This window comes from Vigna unguiculata, chromosome 3 (assembly GCF_037176805.1).
Source record: "Vigna unguiculata cultivar grain cowpea cultivar isolate G323 ecotype 2 chromosome 3, ASM3717680v1, whole genome shotgun sequence".
Classification (NCBI taxonomy): Eukaryota; Viridiplantae; Streptophyta; class Magnoliopsida; order Fabales; family Fabaceae; genus Vigna; species Vigna unguiculata.
The window spans coordinates 65,104,689-65,122,902 of record NC_140794.1 but is presented as its reverse complement, the minus strand read 5'-3'; the positions used below and the strand labels follow the sequence as shown (position 1 = coordinate 65,122,902).

Here is an 18,214-nt window from a genome sequence, read left to right as displayed (position 1 = left end):
AATTTTAAAATTATTATAAGTTATTATTTTATTTTTAAAAAATCAGAAGAAAAAAAACAAACGTACCGAATTTTACATATTTGATGACAACATTGAGCAATTTCAACGGACTGAATTCAAACTACTACCACTATGAAATACTAGCTGTAAAAAAAACTCTTCCAAATGTTATGATTACTTTAATTAGCATTAAATTAAGTTTGAATTCTTTTGTAATCGATTGTTTAAGGTATGATATTAGCAAGTAAGTCTAGTACGTACGTATTATTCTAATTTAAATAATAATAATAATAATAATAATAGTTTCAGTTTAAGAAGAATATAATTTTTTTTAAAGTACAATGGGTAACATTCGAGGAGAAATCTAATATTAGAGAAATAAAAATATTTGAAATTGAAATTTGGGGTGTTTTGATTTAACACTTAACAATGGTAAAGTAGCAAAGCATACAATAAAATTATTCTTTCACTGAAAGAGAAAATGAAAATTTACAGTATAAAAATTTATTTAAAACATAAAATAGTTTATATCATTAAGAATAATATATATATATAGAAAGAGATGACATGGGATTTCCTGCCACACTCAGAAATAGAATTATTGAAAGTGCGACTTTCAACTAAAATATTCATCAGACCTTTCGCAAACTGGTTGACGTTTCCACAACTTGAAGATGGCCGAAGATGCACAAAAAAACCCTTGTGAGTTATTTATATGACTTCCCATAACCAATCGTTTATTTCTTTCACTGCAAAAAGTACATAATATAAGTCAACCTCATTAGTCATTTTAAGTGTGTTGTCTGACTGAAATGCTTCTAAAATTGTTCATAGGTTCTGTATATTATGTTTGGATTATGTTCTGCACTTTTTTAAGTTATTGAATAGAAACTAGAATAGTTTGTTCCGGAGGAGTTCCAGAGTTTATATCCAAAGTTTGTGGGTAGTTGTAAGATGTTGGGAACAGCATATTTAACTGCCCTGTTCTGTCTTCATTTTTTGCTATCCCCATCAAATAGAGTGTTGCCAAATCTTGCCTACTCTGAAGATTCTAAATCCAGTTTTGAATTTTATCTCTCCATATTATATAAATGTAATTTATTTTATGTTCTCTTTAACTGTATTACACAAAGTTTACCTCATAAACAGGGTTTCATATTCCATGAGATTTATAATGTTTTTTCCTATGTACATGGAAATCACATGAAATGGAAGTATCCAAATCGGCATACGAAAAGTATTGTATAACGGTGCTGAGAATTTCAGAAGCATTTATTGCTGTATTTAAAATGAAACCTAAGTAGCATACTGAATATTCAACCAATGTATAAAGAATTTGACTTCAAACTGTTGAGTTATTTTCTCAGCATTTCAGCAGCAAAGAGTCATAATCCCGAACAAACATGGCAATAAACTAGTGGGCATACTACATGAATCTGGAACCCAAGAGATTGTTATCCTATGCCATGGTCTTCGTGCTTCCAAGGTTACTTTCCTGTTTTATAAATTATGAACCCGCCATTTTTTGTTGTAATGCATAAGTTATTCGAAATGAATATGACATCTCATTCCATAGTCCATGTACACATAAATACCCGGATTCAGTTATTCTCATTGTTTAATTAATTTTTCTTATCTCCAGGAAAACTGTATCATGACAAATCTAGCTGCTGCTCTAGAGAATGCAGAAATCAGTTCTTTCCGGTTTGACTTCACTGGGAACGGGTAAATTTCTTGTTACAAATCAAAACCGTGAACTTGTTTATGTTTGTAATTTTGACCATCAAAAGATAGAACCACTAGTTCCTCCGTTTATACCATGTTCTATGAAACTTCTGATACCTAATCCTGACCATTAGTATTGCTTAACTGTTTCAGTTTGATTTAGTTGTTGAGGTTTTCTTGTAGGGAAAGTGAAGGTTCATTTGAGTTTGGTAGCTACTGGAGGGAAGCTGAGGATATACGTGCTGTAGCTCAACACTTTCAAGAAACAAACCGTACAGTTATTGCAATTGTTGGGCACAGTAAAGTTTTGTTGTATTATATTGATTTCCATACATGCATATGTAATTCTACGAAATGACAAGTTGCGTAGTAACAAATTGATTTTGTCAATATTTTTTTAGTAACCATGATATAAGTAATTTCTGATCAACAACGATTTGGCTGGGCAGAAATCTCAGAATGAAGCAATAGGACAAGAACAGCACACATTCTTACATAAATAATATTTTTTTCCTATCTGTAGATTATTACTCACTGTCACTGAAAATAAAAGCATGTCTGTATGCATTTATAGTTCATACTATGAATAAAACACTGTCTCTTAATCTACTGAGCTTTTCAGCAGAAGTACTAAAATGAGAAATTTTATCTTGGTATGTTTAAAGAGGATTTGTGAGAAATTTTATCACTTGCCTTAAACTGTAAAGTCAAGTTTACTGTGATGTCTGTGTTAATCTGTATCCACTGGATAGGAATAAATACATAATTGTGCTTGGTTTTAAAACAATATTTCATGCCTAGGAAAAAATTGATAACATCTTCCATGGATGCGTGGTTTTGGAGTTTTTGTTAGACTTGAGATCAACACGCTGAACTCCTAATATTAATGGAGAATATTTTATCTTAAGCTAAATTTGAGTACAAGCATCAGCAAAAGCAAGGTTTCCACCTACATGGCCTTTCTTCCTTCAAAACACCAGAAAAAATATCATCTTAACTGCCTTCTACAAATCTGTTACACACTATAACTGTCATACCTTATGCAGTATTATAACTACCTAATTTAAAACTTAGTTAGCCTCAATTTCTCTATAATATGAGAAGTATGGATTCAAGCACATAAAGGACAAATCAAAGAATTCTGTCACTGTAGATTAGAAAGTTTATATGTATGTTAAAATTGTTCTGAGTAGTTTATGTATATTGGTGCAGGAGCTAATGCAGCGCTTCTTTATGCATCAAAATATCATGACACTAAAACAATTGTCAACCTATCTGGTAGCCCTGATTTGAAGATAGGCCTTGAATTTCGTTTTGGCAAAGATTTTAAGGAAAGACTCAGGAAGGAAGGTTTCATTGAGTTAAAGGCAGAGTCAGCAGGTAATCCAACCACTTGATCAGCCATGTGTTAAAACAATCAAATGTTTAAATTCAAATTGGTGCAGAGGCATGCTTTTCGAAGATGATTTTTGTGAAATCTCAGGTCCATATAGTTGTTTCTCTACTTTAAACTTGCTATTAGTTGCTTTTGCTGAAATGAGCTAGCCCAGAGCCTTTCCTCGATTTTGTTTTCCTCTAGTAAGCTTCTTTCTTTTTTCTTCCAATCTTAGTCTTATCATCTTTCTTTGCCATAACTCTTCTTTTGAATGTGAAATAACATATGCACCAATGTTTGCGTGTGCGTTTGTATATATAGGTTCTCTTCTGTTCTTGAGGATATCACATGACATCTGCTCTTGTAGGAGGTATTGATCATCGTGTAACTGAAGAAAGTTTGAAGGATCGGTTAAACATAATTATGCTTGAAGAATGCCTGCGTATTGACAAAGAATGCAGGTGAAGAAAAAACTGTCTGATAGTTCTCCCTTCTTCCTTTAATTCTTCGTTAAAGAATTTCACTATAATGATCTATACAGCGGAATTATATTTTGACATCAGAAGTTTTTTTTTTTTTTTGTATTTTTACGCTTGAAGGTATATGTGAAAATATTACAAGCGTTAACTCTTGAAACTTAGTGGAGGAGATCATATTTATACGTACCTTCTTTTCTGGTGAATATCTTTATACGTAATTGATGCTTAGTATTAAATATAGTAAAAATAGGTTTGAGATTAGTCTCCTTTGTATAGAAAATACACATAGAGTCTATATTTATAATAAAGGAAGTATGAGCTAAGTCCAAAATACACATAAAAAATAATAACAAAGAAACTGAAGATCAAGATAAAGATAAGTATATATCTAACACTTAGCAAATGCCTCCAAAATTTATGACATGTTTGTGTCTCCATTGATTATGGACTAGAAGTTCGGAATATAGCTATTATCAAGGAAGGGAATTTAGAGAAATTCAACTTGAATTATAGTATTTTTTTTGTGAAAATGGACAGTTTTTAATGAGGTTAATGAAATTTCCATAATGCATGGATGCATAATATGACAGGGTCTTTACCGTTCATGGTGGAAGAGACACCCTAATCCCGGTTGTAGCTGCACTTGAGTTTGGTAAGGTTCTACCTAATCACAAGTTACACATCATAGAAGGAGCTGATCATGTATATACTGATCATCAAGCTGAGTTAGCGTCCTTTGTGGTGCATGTTATAAAGGAAACCTTGCAAATGGACCTTCTTAATGCTACTTAGGTTATCTACCTACCTTGGCCTGAATAATAATTTTTTATATTTTAAATTTTTTAGTTTTTTCTAAAAGAATATAATGGTGATGATCAATCTTACTGCTTTTAGCATTCTGCAGGTCCCTGATGGACACATCCTTCATGACGCACTATCGTAATTTGCCGCGTGGTACATTTGAGGACTCTGGTCATGGTGGAGAGGCTTTAGTTTTATTCAATAAGAGAACCATTGCACAACGTGGCAGTAATATTTATAGACAAATGTTAACTAGTATCTTGAGTTTTAGTTAGGGAATAAAAGAAATTAAAAGTTTCTATTTTAAATTACCATTAATTAATGCATTTCTTTTGAAATCTTCAATGTGAATTACAATAAAACTTTATGATTTTAAATTTCTAACCTTGTACCTTATTTGTGTGTAGGTATGTTAAATGGGAAATAAGGTCGAGGATAGTCATTATACTTTTACCATATCATGTTGAAGTATTATGTTATTATTTTGTGAATTATACCATAGTTGAGGATGTATGACATTCATTACCAACTCGAGAAACAAGAATGAAAGGAAGACATTCGATTAATTAAATTATAGGTTTGTATAACGATACAAATAATGAAAGCTTTATTAATTTAATCTTGATTTATAGGAGTAAAATATGATAAAAACAAAATACTTGTATACAAAAATATACTAATCAAAATCATAAAATGAATTCTATTTTTTAATTTAATGAAATACTAGTTCTTATAATCTCACACATATATGATATATACAAGTTTGGTATTAATCTAAAGAATATAAATGTGGACTCCTACTCAAACTGGTCAATAGTTAAGGATGGAGGTCAAATATAAATTACAACAGACTTTTGACCCCAAAAAATTATTATTTTGTGGAATAACAGTTCTAAACAAATCCTCTTATGGTACACTGAAAGGTCATACTACCCTAATGGAATTAACCATTATCAAACTCGTGTAATGGAATTGACATTCATACAACTGAATTAACCATTTCACATGATGTTATAGGAAGCCTACCATTTCCAGGTAAGATAGAATTCCCGCATAAATGGTGCTCACAATGGGGCAGCAATAATAATCTGTGCGGCCTGCTACTATCTTCAAAAATATTTCAGTGAGGGGTGAGAAGCTTAAGCGTCGGTGCTTCACATTTTTCTTCACCTTCTTCGTCACCTATTGCAATGCAGTGCTAGTTTACCTAGTTAAGTATTTTGACGTTTCTTATCCTCATCATCACTGTCATCTTCACTAAAACAAATCTCACTCCATTCAATCTATTTTACCAAAGAAAGTAGCGTGGCACAAACATAAGAAAAGAGTACAGTTAGTCACTTCTTATGGGTACTTCTAAAATTGCTATTGGCTTTAAATACAAGTATTTGGTATTTCTTTGCTGAAAGAAAATATTTACCTCTTCCAAGTCATTGTCGGAGGAAACAGGATTGTCCAGTGTTGAGTGCAGAGTTTTGCTATCATCAATCTCCTTCCCGTTCTTCATATCCTCCTGAAATCAGCAACAAAAACTTCAGAAAGAACTTATAAACTAGTTAAAATAAGCAACAGCAGGAACACATAAAAGTGATATAAAATCATACCAGCTCAGATTTCAGCAACCCAATTATCTCCTCTAAGTCTAGGATATGATGTTTAAGAGCCTGGATATATTACAGACTTTATGAGATAAAAGTACAAGTAAAGATCCAAGTTTACCACAAGTCAAGTCATTGCTTTACTACCTCACGTCTTTGAAGCTCAATAGATCGAGCCATTGCCTGTCTTCGTGTTAACATGTTTTTGGGTCTCACAACATATGGACTTTGATAGTTCTTCCCACGATACACAATAATGATATGGTGACCTCTGTTGTCCTTATCTACAGATACTAGCACCCCTCCACTCTCAGCTTCTAAAGATGTTGCCATATGCTTGACTTGGGCTGCATTTCTTCCTTTCAGAATTAGCTTTACCACCTCACGATATTTCCAGTGTAGGTGCATGTTTTCTATGGTGCCAGCATAAACATCTCGCCTCCCTGAAATAAAAATTCCATGCTTCTAACCTTTCTTGTGTAAGCCATTAAACCTTATACAAAAACAGCCAATCACAAAGCTATAATAAATTTGTTCGTCTTACCTAAAAGTAAATATGGTTTCATGCTCATACCAATCTTCCTAAATAAAAATCTCTCTTCATTAGTTAATGTTTCCAAATCAGTAGGAATGTCAGCTGGGTCCATATCACGCTGAACTTTTTCTAAAGCCTTCTCAGCCTTCTTGAACTTTGCCTTTGCCTACGACCATCAAAAGTTAGATAGATTTAGTAACAGATCAGTTTTGGTAAGTTATTTCACTTGATACCTTCAAAACTTACTAAAGCTAGTCTCTTCTCATGGTTTTTTATTAAAGCAGAAAGTTTACTCATGGCAGAATCTCTCAACATGTTCTCAATTTCTTGCTTATTCGGTTGGTGTCCCCAGTTGGAGGTTGCAGCCCTAGTCTCAGCAAGGGTGCCAGCAATTAATGGCACTTGAGCAGCTTTGGTTTTTGACACAGCAATAGATGAAGCAATTTGCCGTGCTTTCTCTTCCTCTTCTTGTTGGAGGAGGGTTTCTTTATGTCTCTCATTCAGTGTATTTGTGACAGCAGGAGGCAAGAAGTCATTGCCTCTGTAAAGTACAATATATTCTTTATTTCTGGAAAGTAGAGTTCCCCCAGTCAATTTCTGCATGCATGATAAGGAATAATTAATTCACTTGAATATGGCAGAGGGAAAATTTGGAACCAGAGCAGCTGTTAAGTTATACAAGTGTCAAATTCTAACAATCCGTACAACTTATCTTAACATATATGCTGGTAAGCCTACAAAAAGTGTAATCCGTGAGCATTACAATAAATGCAGGCAGTCTTTAGATTATTAAGAGCGTGAATTTTTTTCTACAATCCGGAATTATTTAAAGAAAAAATAGAGTGGGCCAAAAGGCAAGAATGTCAATTGCAGATAACCACTTGTGGTACAAACCTTAACAACTTGACTCCTTGAATTTATGGAAACCCAAAAGGGAATTTTCTGCACGTGCACAAAAAATTTACAGTAACGTGCAAGGTTTGGTAAATTCAAGGAGTTGAGTAGCTGGATTTGAACCATGGGATAGTTTTCTGCATTTACATGGAAGGATGTGTGTGCATTTTAGCTCCAGTGATGGTATAGAGAGAACAATAATTCCAATGTATCTGATCCAAAACAAAGGCAAAATGCCATGAAAATCACACATATCCAATCGTTCAGTCTCCACTGATGAAAACCATCCGATTTTAGCAAATTAAATGAAGAGGACATATAGCAAACGCATGTCTAGCGATTAACTACAAAATGAAGACATGTAGCACTTTCCTTGTTTTATGGACTTCAAATGAAAATCCCAACTGAGGAAATGTTAACAAACTTATCAGTCTTATGATACAATACGGTTATTTTATCACAGAAAGATGTCATGGTCATTGGTTAATTATTTAGTCAACTCACCTGCACCTGTCATTTCCTATTAACTCATTATTAAGTGGGTGGCGTAGTCACTCAGGCAATTCCCTAAACTTTAAATTCATTTGTTTGTAGAGCAAAGGTTAAGAAACAAAAGAAACATTTAGAGAAAATTTAACGGTTGTTTGACCTTTACTGTTTCAGGATGAAAATAAAAAAATGCAGACTTTCTTTAAGTCACCACGACATGCCTCACTTTTAATGGGTTTAGAATCATATTCTCATTCCCAATGTTTCCTTAATGAAAAACACTGATTTTGATACTTTCTTTAATGTTTTCTAAATGTAGATTTATATACTTTCTTTTGCACAATAAAATTTAACTTCAACTAAATCTAACAGTAGTATTGAAACAATTTCAGCTCTGTTTATGAGAAGTACCACAAGTTCTTCAGCCATCCTGTCATTATTTGTAAAGGGCACACCTCGTTTGATGGCAATTTTTGCAATAGCACTCGTTTCCCACAGCTTGACCACAGCACTAGCTAGACCTTGTAAATCTCTGTTTCTGCCTGCAGCAGTAAACAGATAGTATCGGTTGGAAAGAGATGTTTGCAAGACATGAATTTAACTAGATAGTTTCTCGCATACCAAGGGCAAAGTGTGGAGCTGTTGTTCTTGCAAGCCTACGGAAGTTGGTCATTTCCCTGTTAGTTAAACAAGGCCGTAATCCATAGGGAAGGAGTCTGAATGGGGTCTTATATCCTGGAACCACAGCAGGCAACAAGTCCGCATCAACTGGCAATGGTTGCCGGCCTGTCCAATCTATGAAACGTGGACCCAATTCATCTAACAAATGGTTGAGGTCACACATTTCCATCAATTCTGTTTCACTCATGTCCTTCAAGCACTCTTCGGAGTCTCGGAATGACTCTGTTCCAACTGTTTCTCGGACGCTTGCTTCACCACTATTTCCACTTCCAACATGTAGTGAGTTATCCACAGCATTCTCCTTCGCATCATTCACTTTCTTATACAACTCAACGCAGGGAAGCTTGTATGTCATACCCCGATACAATACTATGGAACTGCCAGATCGCCATATCACTATGCCCCCAATTTTACTCTGATCAAGCACGAACAGCATTGAGAAAAAAGTATAATAAGTAGCAGTTGAAACCAATAGAAGATAAAAGACAATCCATAAGCTAGAAGAATGCTACCAATGCACTCTTACTATTAATTGAAGGATATAGCCTATTTACAGAGTCTTGTCTTGTTCATAACTTATGACTAGAGAGTGTGTTAGAGACTGTTTATCTGACAAAAACATATTACACTAAGGCCCTTGATATAAATTTCTCCATAAACATTTATTAAAAAAATAAGAAGGCAAAATACAGTGATCTTCTATAAGTTAAAATCAACTTAAGTTCAATTTATTCTACCTTTTTATGATGCTTAAAGAGAGTTTTATTCAATCAGGTCTAGATTGAAAATGAAGAGTGCATTGTCTTTTATGAGGCTTTCAAGTGAAGCATAAAGATAAGCAAAGGAATGAAAGGAGAGAAATACCTCTAGCAGTTGATGAGCCTTTTTCATGTGAGTAGAAAGAGGAATGCCAAACTTGAACTTCACAACTTCACTATCCCTCCACTTTTCGTGAACGGAAGCCACCAACTCCTGCGTGATGCCCTTCACTCCAACATTGAACCTCTCCATCATCCTCAGCGCAATCTTTCTCAGCCTCCGCAACTCATGTTCAGGAATCGTCTTCTCCGCCAGCATCGTGTTGCTTCTTTTTTTCCTCTCCCCATTCACTCTCTCTGATACATTTGAAGTCTTACGCACCGTTCCCTCTCTCTCTTCACCGCCAGAACCTTTGACACCCTCAGTGTCATTCTCCTCCTCGGAATCATAGGATTCAGAAGCAAACCGTCCATTGCTCGGGTTCACTGCTTGCGGCCACGGCGAAAATCGCCTCGGAAACTGAAAATTCGATGCTGGAGGCTTTTCCGTATTCTGCAACTTATTATGCCTTTCTTCTTTCTGTGGTTGTTGTTGTTGTTGTTGTTGTTGTTCGTGTTGGCGTCGTTGTTCCTCCTCGCCTTGGGATTCTTGCCATGGAAATTTTTCTCTTTGAGACCCCAATTTATGAGACCATTTATCTTGAATTTGATGAAGGAAGCTTGGTCGGTGATTGTTCTTGTTTTTCTTCTTCACTGTCTTCACTTGTTGCTGAGTCTGAACTCCCGCTGCCTGGTTCGAACAAGAAACTCTGAATTTGATAGTGACACGAGTTTGGGGTCGGAAAAACAGAGAATGCAGAGAAGAAGAGCGACACGGTGTTGAGGATGAACAATTCAATGGAATTGGTTGAAGCGCCATGGCATAGTTACTCTATCACCTGTGCACAGAACCTCTTCAACTGTAACATACTCCGAGGATTTTTGTTTTGTGTTGTTTTGAAAAAAAAAATGTAGCCAGTTGGGCCGGCAAGCCCCGAATAAGTAGCCCATAGTTGTCACATTCGTGATAGGGCTTTTACTTCCTGCACCGCCATAGTTTCTTTAGGCACTCCCTCAAACTTAAAAAAAAAAACAGAAAGATTATTATTGAGTTATAAGAAATTGAGTGGTGCACTAGTATGAGAATCTTTGAAGGCTTGATTTAAAATTTGTGCAAAAGGAATTTTGAGAAGGAAATGATATGATTGGAGATAGTGAAAAAGAAGGGACATAAGATTTGGTTGATGGGAGAGAGTGGAGTGGTGCCAAATAAGATGCTGCCAAATTCATATGATGCAGTGCCTACAATAAATAGGTCACTGTTGGGCCTTTAAATCGTCCAAAACCAAATCCTGCTTCTTGCTTCTCCATAATCATTTTAGAAACTAATGAAAGTTGGCCCACTTATCCCAATCACATGTTATAGGATATGACTTACCATATTACTTTTTATGGAAAGATTTATACCATCTAAAACCAAAGTTTCTTCTCACAGTTTTTCATAAATAAAAACATTATTGTGATGTGATTTTTAAATTAAAATTATGTTTCACATAGACTATTCAGTAGAGCTGTCAAAGTGGATCAAAACTTATGGGTCAATATGACTCACCCTGGGTTTGGGTTGAGTTGGGTTCAAATTTTTTTACAAGTTATAGTACGGATCAATTTTTGACCCGGCCCACCAAGAACTCGGCTCATTCGAGTTAAACCTATGGTAAGTTGGGTTGACCCACAAACCCGCGTGGTGACACACATTATGTTGGATTTTGCAAGGTTGAACTATTTTTTAAACCAAACACATTGATGGGTTGACAAATAGAAACCTAGCTTCAACTAATAAAAGTATAATTAGTTTGCTGAAAAAAATATTGCATTCAATAAAAGATTGGGTAAGTCACAAAAATGTTTTGATCTTAGATAGTAATTTGTATTTTTATTTATTTATTTTGGTTTGTATTGGAGTTTAACATCATTTTGAATTATATTGAGATTGTATTCAAGTTTATTTAAATTTTAATCCGAAATATAATTTCTGACTTAAGAAAAAAATTATATGTTTTTAATTAAGTAAATTAGTGAGCCAACCCGTTTAACCCACTAACCCGTGGTGGACCGGGTTGGATTCAAATTTTTTTGGCTCACTAATAAATGAGCCGGGTTGAATTGGCCCACTAAGTGACTAACCCATGGTGGGTCAGGCGGCCCATTTTGACCGCTCTACTATTTGTTGTAATTCTCTATGTATTAGTTTTTTCTTAAAACTTATTATAATGTTAATTATATATTATCCAGAGTTAACTCATTTAAACTTTTCAAAACATAAAAATCTTCATTTTCAATTTTCTCATGTAAAATCACTTTGGTTTAAAAATGTTTTCACCACCCTCCCACACTCAAAATCTCATGTGCTTTATGCTCAACCATCAAACCATCATTTCTCTACAACTCATTCTTTAATTTTCAAGAACTAAAGATTGAACCTTTATCATTCAAGTTTTAACCCCCTTCAATATAATTTCTCTAAGGTGCAAAAAATATCTTTCCACATTTTCCTACTACAATGTTGAAAAGTCATATCCTCTTAATAATAAAGTAAAATAAGTTCATTGTGTATTTATTCTCTGATGGCTTCCAACTTTAATACACTTCAAATTATATTTAGATTTTTACTTTGAAAACAGATTTGGTGTAAGATTTTGTGTATATTTTTAACCTAACACAAGCTACTTTTTATTCATGTTTGGTTTTAAGGTGTGGAAGTATTCAAATTGAATTTGTTGTATGAAACTTTATTTTAATAAAGATATATGATATTCTAATCTTCATTTAAAGAAATAATAGAAGGTAACTTTTTTCTGATAAATGTTTTCTATTAAGTTTTACCTCAAACTTATTTTTTAACATAAAAACATTTGGACACAAATTACTTTAATTACTTCAACTTCAACTTTAAATATTTTTTTTTATAAAATCATGTTTCTATAAATATTTTGTGTTTATTCACCCAAACATACTATATATGTTCTAATGTAATTTTGGAAGCAAAAATATAAAGTGAACAAATTTCAAGTGAGTTTTTAAATTTTATAAATTCAACATATTGAATTAGTCTAATGTACGTAACATACTAGATATGATGTGTAAGCTAGTGTTGACTAATCTCTTTAAAAGCAATTCCAAGATGAATCTTTATTGAATAATATTTAATCATGCCTCAAGCATTACGAAAAATAACGTGGAAAACCAAACAAGAGCCCTAATACAGTTTTTACCTAAGACTTCAAATACTCTCGAAACCCTAAAAAGGTAGAATTTGAAAATGGTTGGATTCCAACAATTGGATCGGTTAGGTAGGAACAAGTCCTAATATTCATAAAGAAAAGCTGTTCATATTATTAGTTGAAATTTATGGAAAAAAGAATCAACTTCAATATACGTATCACTTTTCATTTAATAAATATCTTAGTTTATATATTCGTTTTAATAGGGAGAAGGCATGTTTTCTAGCCGATAACTTAATTATTTATAAACTTTTCTTAATCTTATTAATTATAAATATATTTTTTAAATTAATCTTAATCATGATGTGGAAATTTAAATATGTTTTAAAACAAATGACAAATAAGATTAAGTTTATGAAAGTTTATTTATTGTTGAAAGTCTCACATTGACTAGCGATAAAACTAATTCACCAATATATAAGTGGGGTGCAATCCTCACTCTACAAGCTGACTTTGTGGGGTTGAGTTAGGCTTAAAGTTCATTTCTATCATGGTATTAAAGTCAACTTAGAGCTTATCCTATCACCCACTAATGTGAAGGAGTGTGTTGGAAGTCCCACATCGAGTAGGGATAAAGTGAATTCACAATATATAAGTGGGTGCAATCCTTATCTTACAAGCTAATTTTGTGAGGTTAAGTTAGACTTAAAACCTATTTTTAACATTTATATTTAGATTTATAGAACATAGACATTTTTTTATTTATATTTAATTTTAGAGGGAACGATATTTTCTTCCAATAGGCTATGAAAGCTTTAAGAAGAGCATTGTGTTATCTTATTTGCAAGGGTGGGAGTAGTAGTTTTTCATTAGTTGATTTTATTGAAGAAAAGAAAGTTGTTTTGAAATAATGAAGAACAACTTCAATGGATGTGATTTTTTTTTCAACTTCTAATTCTTATATAAAATTAAAAGTTCTTACGAATTGTAGCGTGTGTAAAGAAGAAGACAACGAATGAAAAACAATATTGAGTATTTAAAAGTTAGAAGAAGAAATTGATATAAAAGAGTGAAAGCTAGATATATGGTAATTTAATAGAAAAAAAATCATATATGTTATCAGTGAAATATCCTAAAAGTATAATTAAGATATTAAAAAACGTGTAAATGCAATTATGATATCTCTAGCAGGATTTAAGATATCTTTTTGAAAGGAAAATGTAGTTATTGGCCTCGCATTTCATATTCAGCCATCTGTTTGATAAAGATTGATCACATGCAATACCTTTTGTAGCCAAAATTCTTATCAACTTATGCAATCGACAAAAAGAACAGTGACTCGATCTTTCATCATCAGTGTTATCTTATCTTGCTCAGTTTCTCTACTCTTCATAATTGTAGAGAATCACAATTCATAATACATAAACTTTAAAAAGATACGCAAGTTATAACTTCAATAAGTTTGGAGAAAAACAATAGGATGCCTATAGTTTTCAACTAAGTTTGCAATGATACACTTCATGAAGAAAAAGTAATCATCAATGAAAACATAAAAATTATTCTTACGTAATATCATTTTTTTTATATTAACCAAAAAAATGTTGTAATTAACACGTAAATAAGATGATGAAAAAAAAAACACATAACCTCATTGATGGGAAAATTAAACCACAATAACTCAATCAAAAAAATATGATAATCATGACTACTTAATAAACAAAAAAAAGCTTAAATATATTACTGATCTTTAACTTTCGATGAATATTGAAATTAGTTCATTTTCAAAATTTTGGTTCAATTTAGTTTCTTGACTTTATAAATTGAAGTTGCTTATCATAAAATATGGTTTGACATATTTATGTTTCATATTAATTAAGAAACTATTATAAAATACGTTTGAAACGTTAAATAAACACAAAAAATTTAGTTAAAATGATTAAATTCACGTATTTATAAACTTGAGAACTAAATTAGGTCAAAGTTTCAAAAATAGACTAATTTTAATTTTCACTCAAAATTAAGGAACCAAAAAAATATTTTACTCATAAAAAATTAATAATAATTCAATTAGAAATATCAACCATACTTACACGTTGGCAATTGTTCTCACATTGTGAAATAAAAAAATTACAGAAACTAATAATTTGAAATTTTTAATTAATATATATATATATATATATATATATATATATATATATATATATATATATATATATATATATATATATATATATATATATATATATCGAACAAGAACTTTATATTCTTGACAACTATGTTGTCTGATTGAAATAAGGTTGTCTGAATATATATGTGGTTTTGATAAAGAAAAGGTAAGATAAGGAAACATATATAGTGATCACGTGAAAAATGAAGAAGTTTGACATATGAAAGGTGGTATACATTAATTAGAAAATCTAGCATGAGTCTTGAAGAATCGATTTGCTAGCAACTCACTGTCCTCCACCATATATTTTTCATCACCATTCTCTATGTATAAGTAGCGTGGTCCACAGTTTCATGTGCTGCAAAATCCACCATCATAAATACTTTCTTTCTTTCTTTCTTTCTCAATATATAGTTACCAATGTGAATGCAGCACCCTCTTTTTTGTATTTTCAAAACCCTCCATGTTCACATGTAAAAAAAGTTACGAGAATGAAGTAAACGCAAAATGTTCATGGTTTTTGTTTCTGCTCCTACTTAATTATGATAGCATCAATTTTGTATCTTTCTCCACTCGTGCATGCGAGATCGTCTTTAGAATCTCTTGAGATGATTACCACAAATATTCTCATGCCACTTTCTTTACACATTAACCTAATAGAGTGTACTCCCTCTCGACAAAATAATTACCACACTCAGACATTTGATGTGATACCTTCAATTTTAACTTGCTCCATCCAACTTTAAAAGAAGAAAAAAAAAATGACAACCACTTTGGTTTTGTTGTATAGTTTGCAGCCTCTAATAGTTTTGAGACGCATGTAGTGATTCTAAAGTCCAGTTGAAAATGTTTGAGTGATTGGAAAGTGAGATTGTGTTCAAACTTTTTTGCTGTATTTCAACAGTTTTAGATCTTTGGTATATATTTAAAACAAAAAGCCAAAGGCTACACTCAATTTTGTGGTTGAAAAAGTATGGAAGGTGGCAAGCTCTTAGGCTCCTCCTGCGAATGGGTCCGTTCATTACTCTGTCACCAATTTCAGAGGTTCATCTATCAGTAATTTAAGGGCTGAGATTTTTATATATTAATTAATATATATTAATGTATTGATATAATGTTTGTGTTATTTTGGTTATCACTTTCCAGGCTTCGTATCTTGTTTAGCCAAAAAAACATCAAGCTTATGACAGCTGCTAATGACAACCTCATGCTACATGAAACTAAAGCTTTCTATCTACGTGAATCAATGATGTGCCTTTTAGGTATGTATATAAACTTGTTAGGAATCCAAGTGTGAGTCTAAGTCCCATATTGATCAGAAATGAGAAAGTAGAGCACTATATAAGAATAAAGACCCATAAACTCATTGCCTTAAGGTTTTGGGTTGAGAGTGGTGTCAATGTCTTATGTGGTTGGGCTCAGGTCTCATTGGTGTTGTTCTCTCCAGTAAAACCCCCTCTGTAAAACCTGACAAAACTAAACATTATTGATTTAATCGAAATTATTATTTAATAAAAGTATCAGTTTTTATTTAAAGTTAAATACGTTTTTCTTATACTCTCTTTTTTTATCAGCAAGAACACATGTATTAATAAGAGGTAATTGGGTTACCTCAACCCATAAACAATAAAAAAAATGCTATGATTTTCCTTCATCAATCTCTACATAGAGTAATATCTCACAATCATCATAAAAGAATAAAAATAAAGATTACAAGTAAAAAGCATATCCTTTATGACTATGCTTTGAATACAAAGCTTAAACGTCCTCCCCCAATAGTATCATTTATCCTGCAAAATATGAAGTCACGAATACACGCAAAAATAATGTAAAGAACTAATTTTCCAAGACTTTTGATGTAAACAAGACCAAGACTACAAGTAACAATGAATGGAATCTAACAACGTGAATACTAGAGTGTACAAATAATACCACCACTACAACAATTTATAGTTTAGACCACACTAAAATAGATAACGACTAAATAAATGTAGCCTAAACATATAATAAACAACATTTTTATAAATGATGTATAAATATCATGAAAGTCCATGATTATGTAATTGTTGCTTTAAACTATGTGGACAAAACTAGTAAAAATGTGGTCTAAAAACATAGGTAAGGTATAAAATCAACATGTAAAATTGTTGTCTATTGTGAGAATTTTAAGCAACGGTTTTAAAAATATTATCATACTACAAACCGTTGTCTATTATCTATAGCTACACTCACCTATACCACGCCTAAAAAATTGTGGTCTAATCTTTAAACCACGGTTTTTATAATTTATATCATAATTTTATGTTGTTGTCTAAAGTGATTTTTGTTGTAGTGCACCTCTAGCCAGTGCCAGCGTACGACAATCACAGAAGCTATATCATGATGAGTCAAAAGATAATAAACCACCCAAAATTGAAACTTTTAAATCGAGAAAAAACATGTAATTGGGCTCAAACATCAATCCGATAAAAAGAATGTTGTTGATGGATACTTATTGGTGATCCAGACCCATGTTTTAGTTTGAGCCAACATAAAAATTTTCTCCATGTCTATTAATGTATTTTTAAATATAACACCATTTCTATAATTTGATCTCAGACTTTAAAAATCAATAGATACATTTCTCTTAACCAACCTATTTAAGTTAAAGTTTTTTTAATGTGTCAAATGGCATTTTAGATTGACATTCTATTTACAACATTTGACACATTTGAACTCAAATGTCAATCTCATTTCATCTGAAATATAAAGTTATTCATTTATAATGTTCAAATACTAAAATATAGAATTAAATATGTTTTTGTATCTTGACTTTCAGTAAAAATTGAAATTAGTCTCTTTTTAAAATTTTGGTCCAATTTAATTCCTCAACTTTGGAACTATGAGAATTTAGTCGTTTTAACCAAATTTTAGTAAATTTATTTAACATTTTAAATGTTTTTCATAATAATTTCTTAACTAAAGTTGATGCAAAAATGTGTCAAACAGTGTAAACAACTCAAATGTTATCTTAAATTTCGTTTGAAACGTTAAATAAACATAACAAAATATGGTTAAAATGACTAAATTCACACAATTTTAAAGTTGAATGACTAAATTGGACTAAAATTTTCAAAAGAGACTAATTTTAATTTTCACTGTAAATTTAAAGATAAAAAACATATTTAACTCCTAAATATATCAAATTTTAAATAAAATATATATATAATTTCGTATTCACAAATTTAAGAATTATAAATATGTTTTTTTATTGATGAAAGTGCGAAATATGATGAGAAGAAGAATAGTAGAAGGGTAATGTGATGTGACTTGGCAATGGTAGAAGATCTGTTGGTGGATGCTACTAGGAAATTTCACTCGTCACCCTTTGGTCGTTGGGAAGGGAATAGGCAGGGCACTGGGAAACAGATACCCACATATAGCCTTTCCCTTCGAATTGACATTACATC

At 32.1% G+C, this 18,214-nt stretch overlaps 2 protein-coding genes across 11 annotated transcripts; one reads left to right on the top strand and one right to left on the bottom strand.

The window, feature by feature from the left end:
• The first annotated feature begins 544 nt into the window (after window positions 1–544).
• Window positions 545–4,871, top strand: LOC114177960 (uncharacterized). Of its 7 annotated transcripts, none has more exons than XM_085670690.1 (9): window positions 545–702; window positions 1,368–1,486; window positions 1,643–1,725; window positions 1,909–2,030; window positions 2,938–3,105; window positions 3,468–3,561; window positions 4,170–4,231; window positions 4,336–4,371; window positions 4,484–4,871. In XM_085670690.1, exons 1-8 carry the CDS (start codon window positions 675–677, stop codon window positions 4,359–4,361), a joined length of 702 nt encoding a protein of 233 aa, XP_085526816.1. In that variant the 5' UTR covers window positions 545–674; the 3' UTR covers window positions 4,362–4,371; window positions 4,484–4,871. The 7 variants fall into 7 exon arrangements, with proteins under 7 accessions (XP_085526816.1, XP_085526815.1, XP_027919384.2 ...); XM_085670689.1 differs by having other exon boundaries at window positions 4,474–4,871; XM_028063583.2 differs by having other exon boundaries at window positions 1,909–2,024; window positions 4,170–4,371; window positions 4,474–4,871.
• Window positions 4,872–5,054: 183 nt separating this feature from the next.
• On the bottom strand, window positions 5,055–10,311 carry LOC114177959 (CRS1 / YhbY (CRM) domain-containing protein). 4 transcript variants are annotated; one of them, XM_085670688.1, is made up of 9 exons: window positions 9,442–10,308; window positions 8,518–8,992; window positions 8,308–8,438; window positions 6,760–7,110; window positions 6,523–6,679; window positions 6,126–6,421; window positions 5,985–6,044; window positions 5,801–5,893; window positions 5,055–5,487 (listed from the first exon to the last, which is right to left on the bottom strand). In XM_085670688.1, exons 1-9 carry the CDS (start codon window positions 10,252–10,254, stop codon window positions 5,392–5,394), a joined length of 2,472 nt encoding a protein of 823 aa, XP_085526814.1. In that variant the 5' UTR covers window positions 10,255–10,308; the 3' UTR covers window positions 5,055–5,391. The 4 variants fall into 4 exon arrangements, 2 of the variants coding, with proteins under 2 accessions (XP_085526814.1, XP_027919380.2); XM_028063579.2 differs by having other exon boundaries at window positions 5,055–5,663; window positions 9,442–10,307; XR_003603250.2 differs by lacking the exons at window positions 5,055–5,487; window positions 5,801–5,893 and having other exon boundaries at window positions 6,126–6,443; window positions 9,442–10,311.
• Window positions 10,312–18,214: the final 7,903 nt, after the last annotated feature.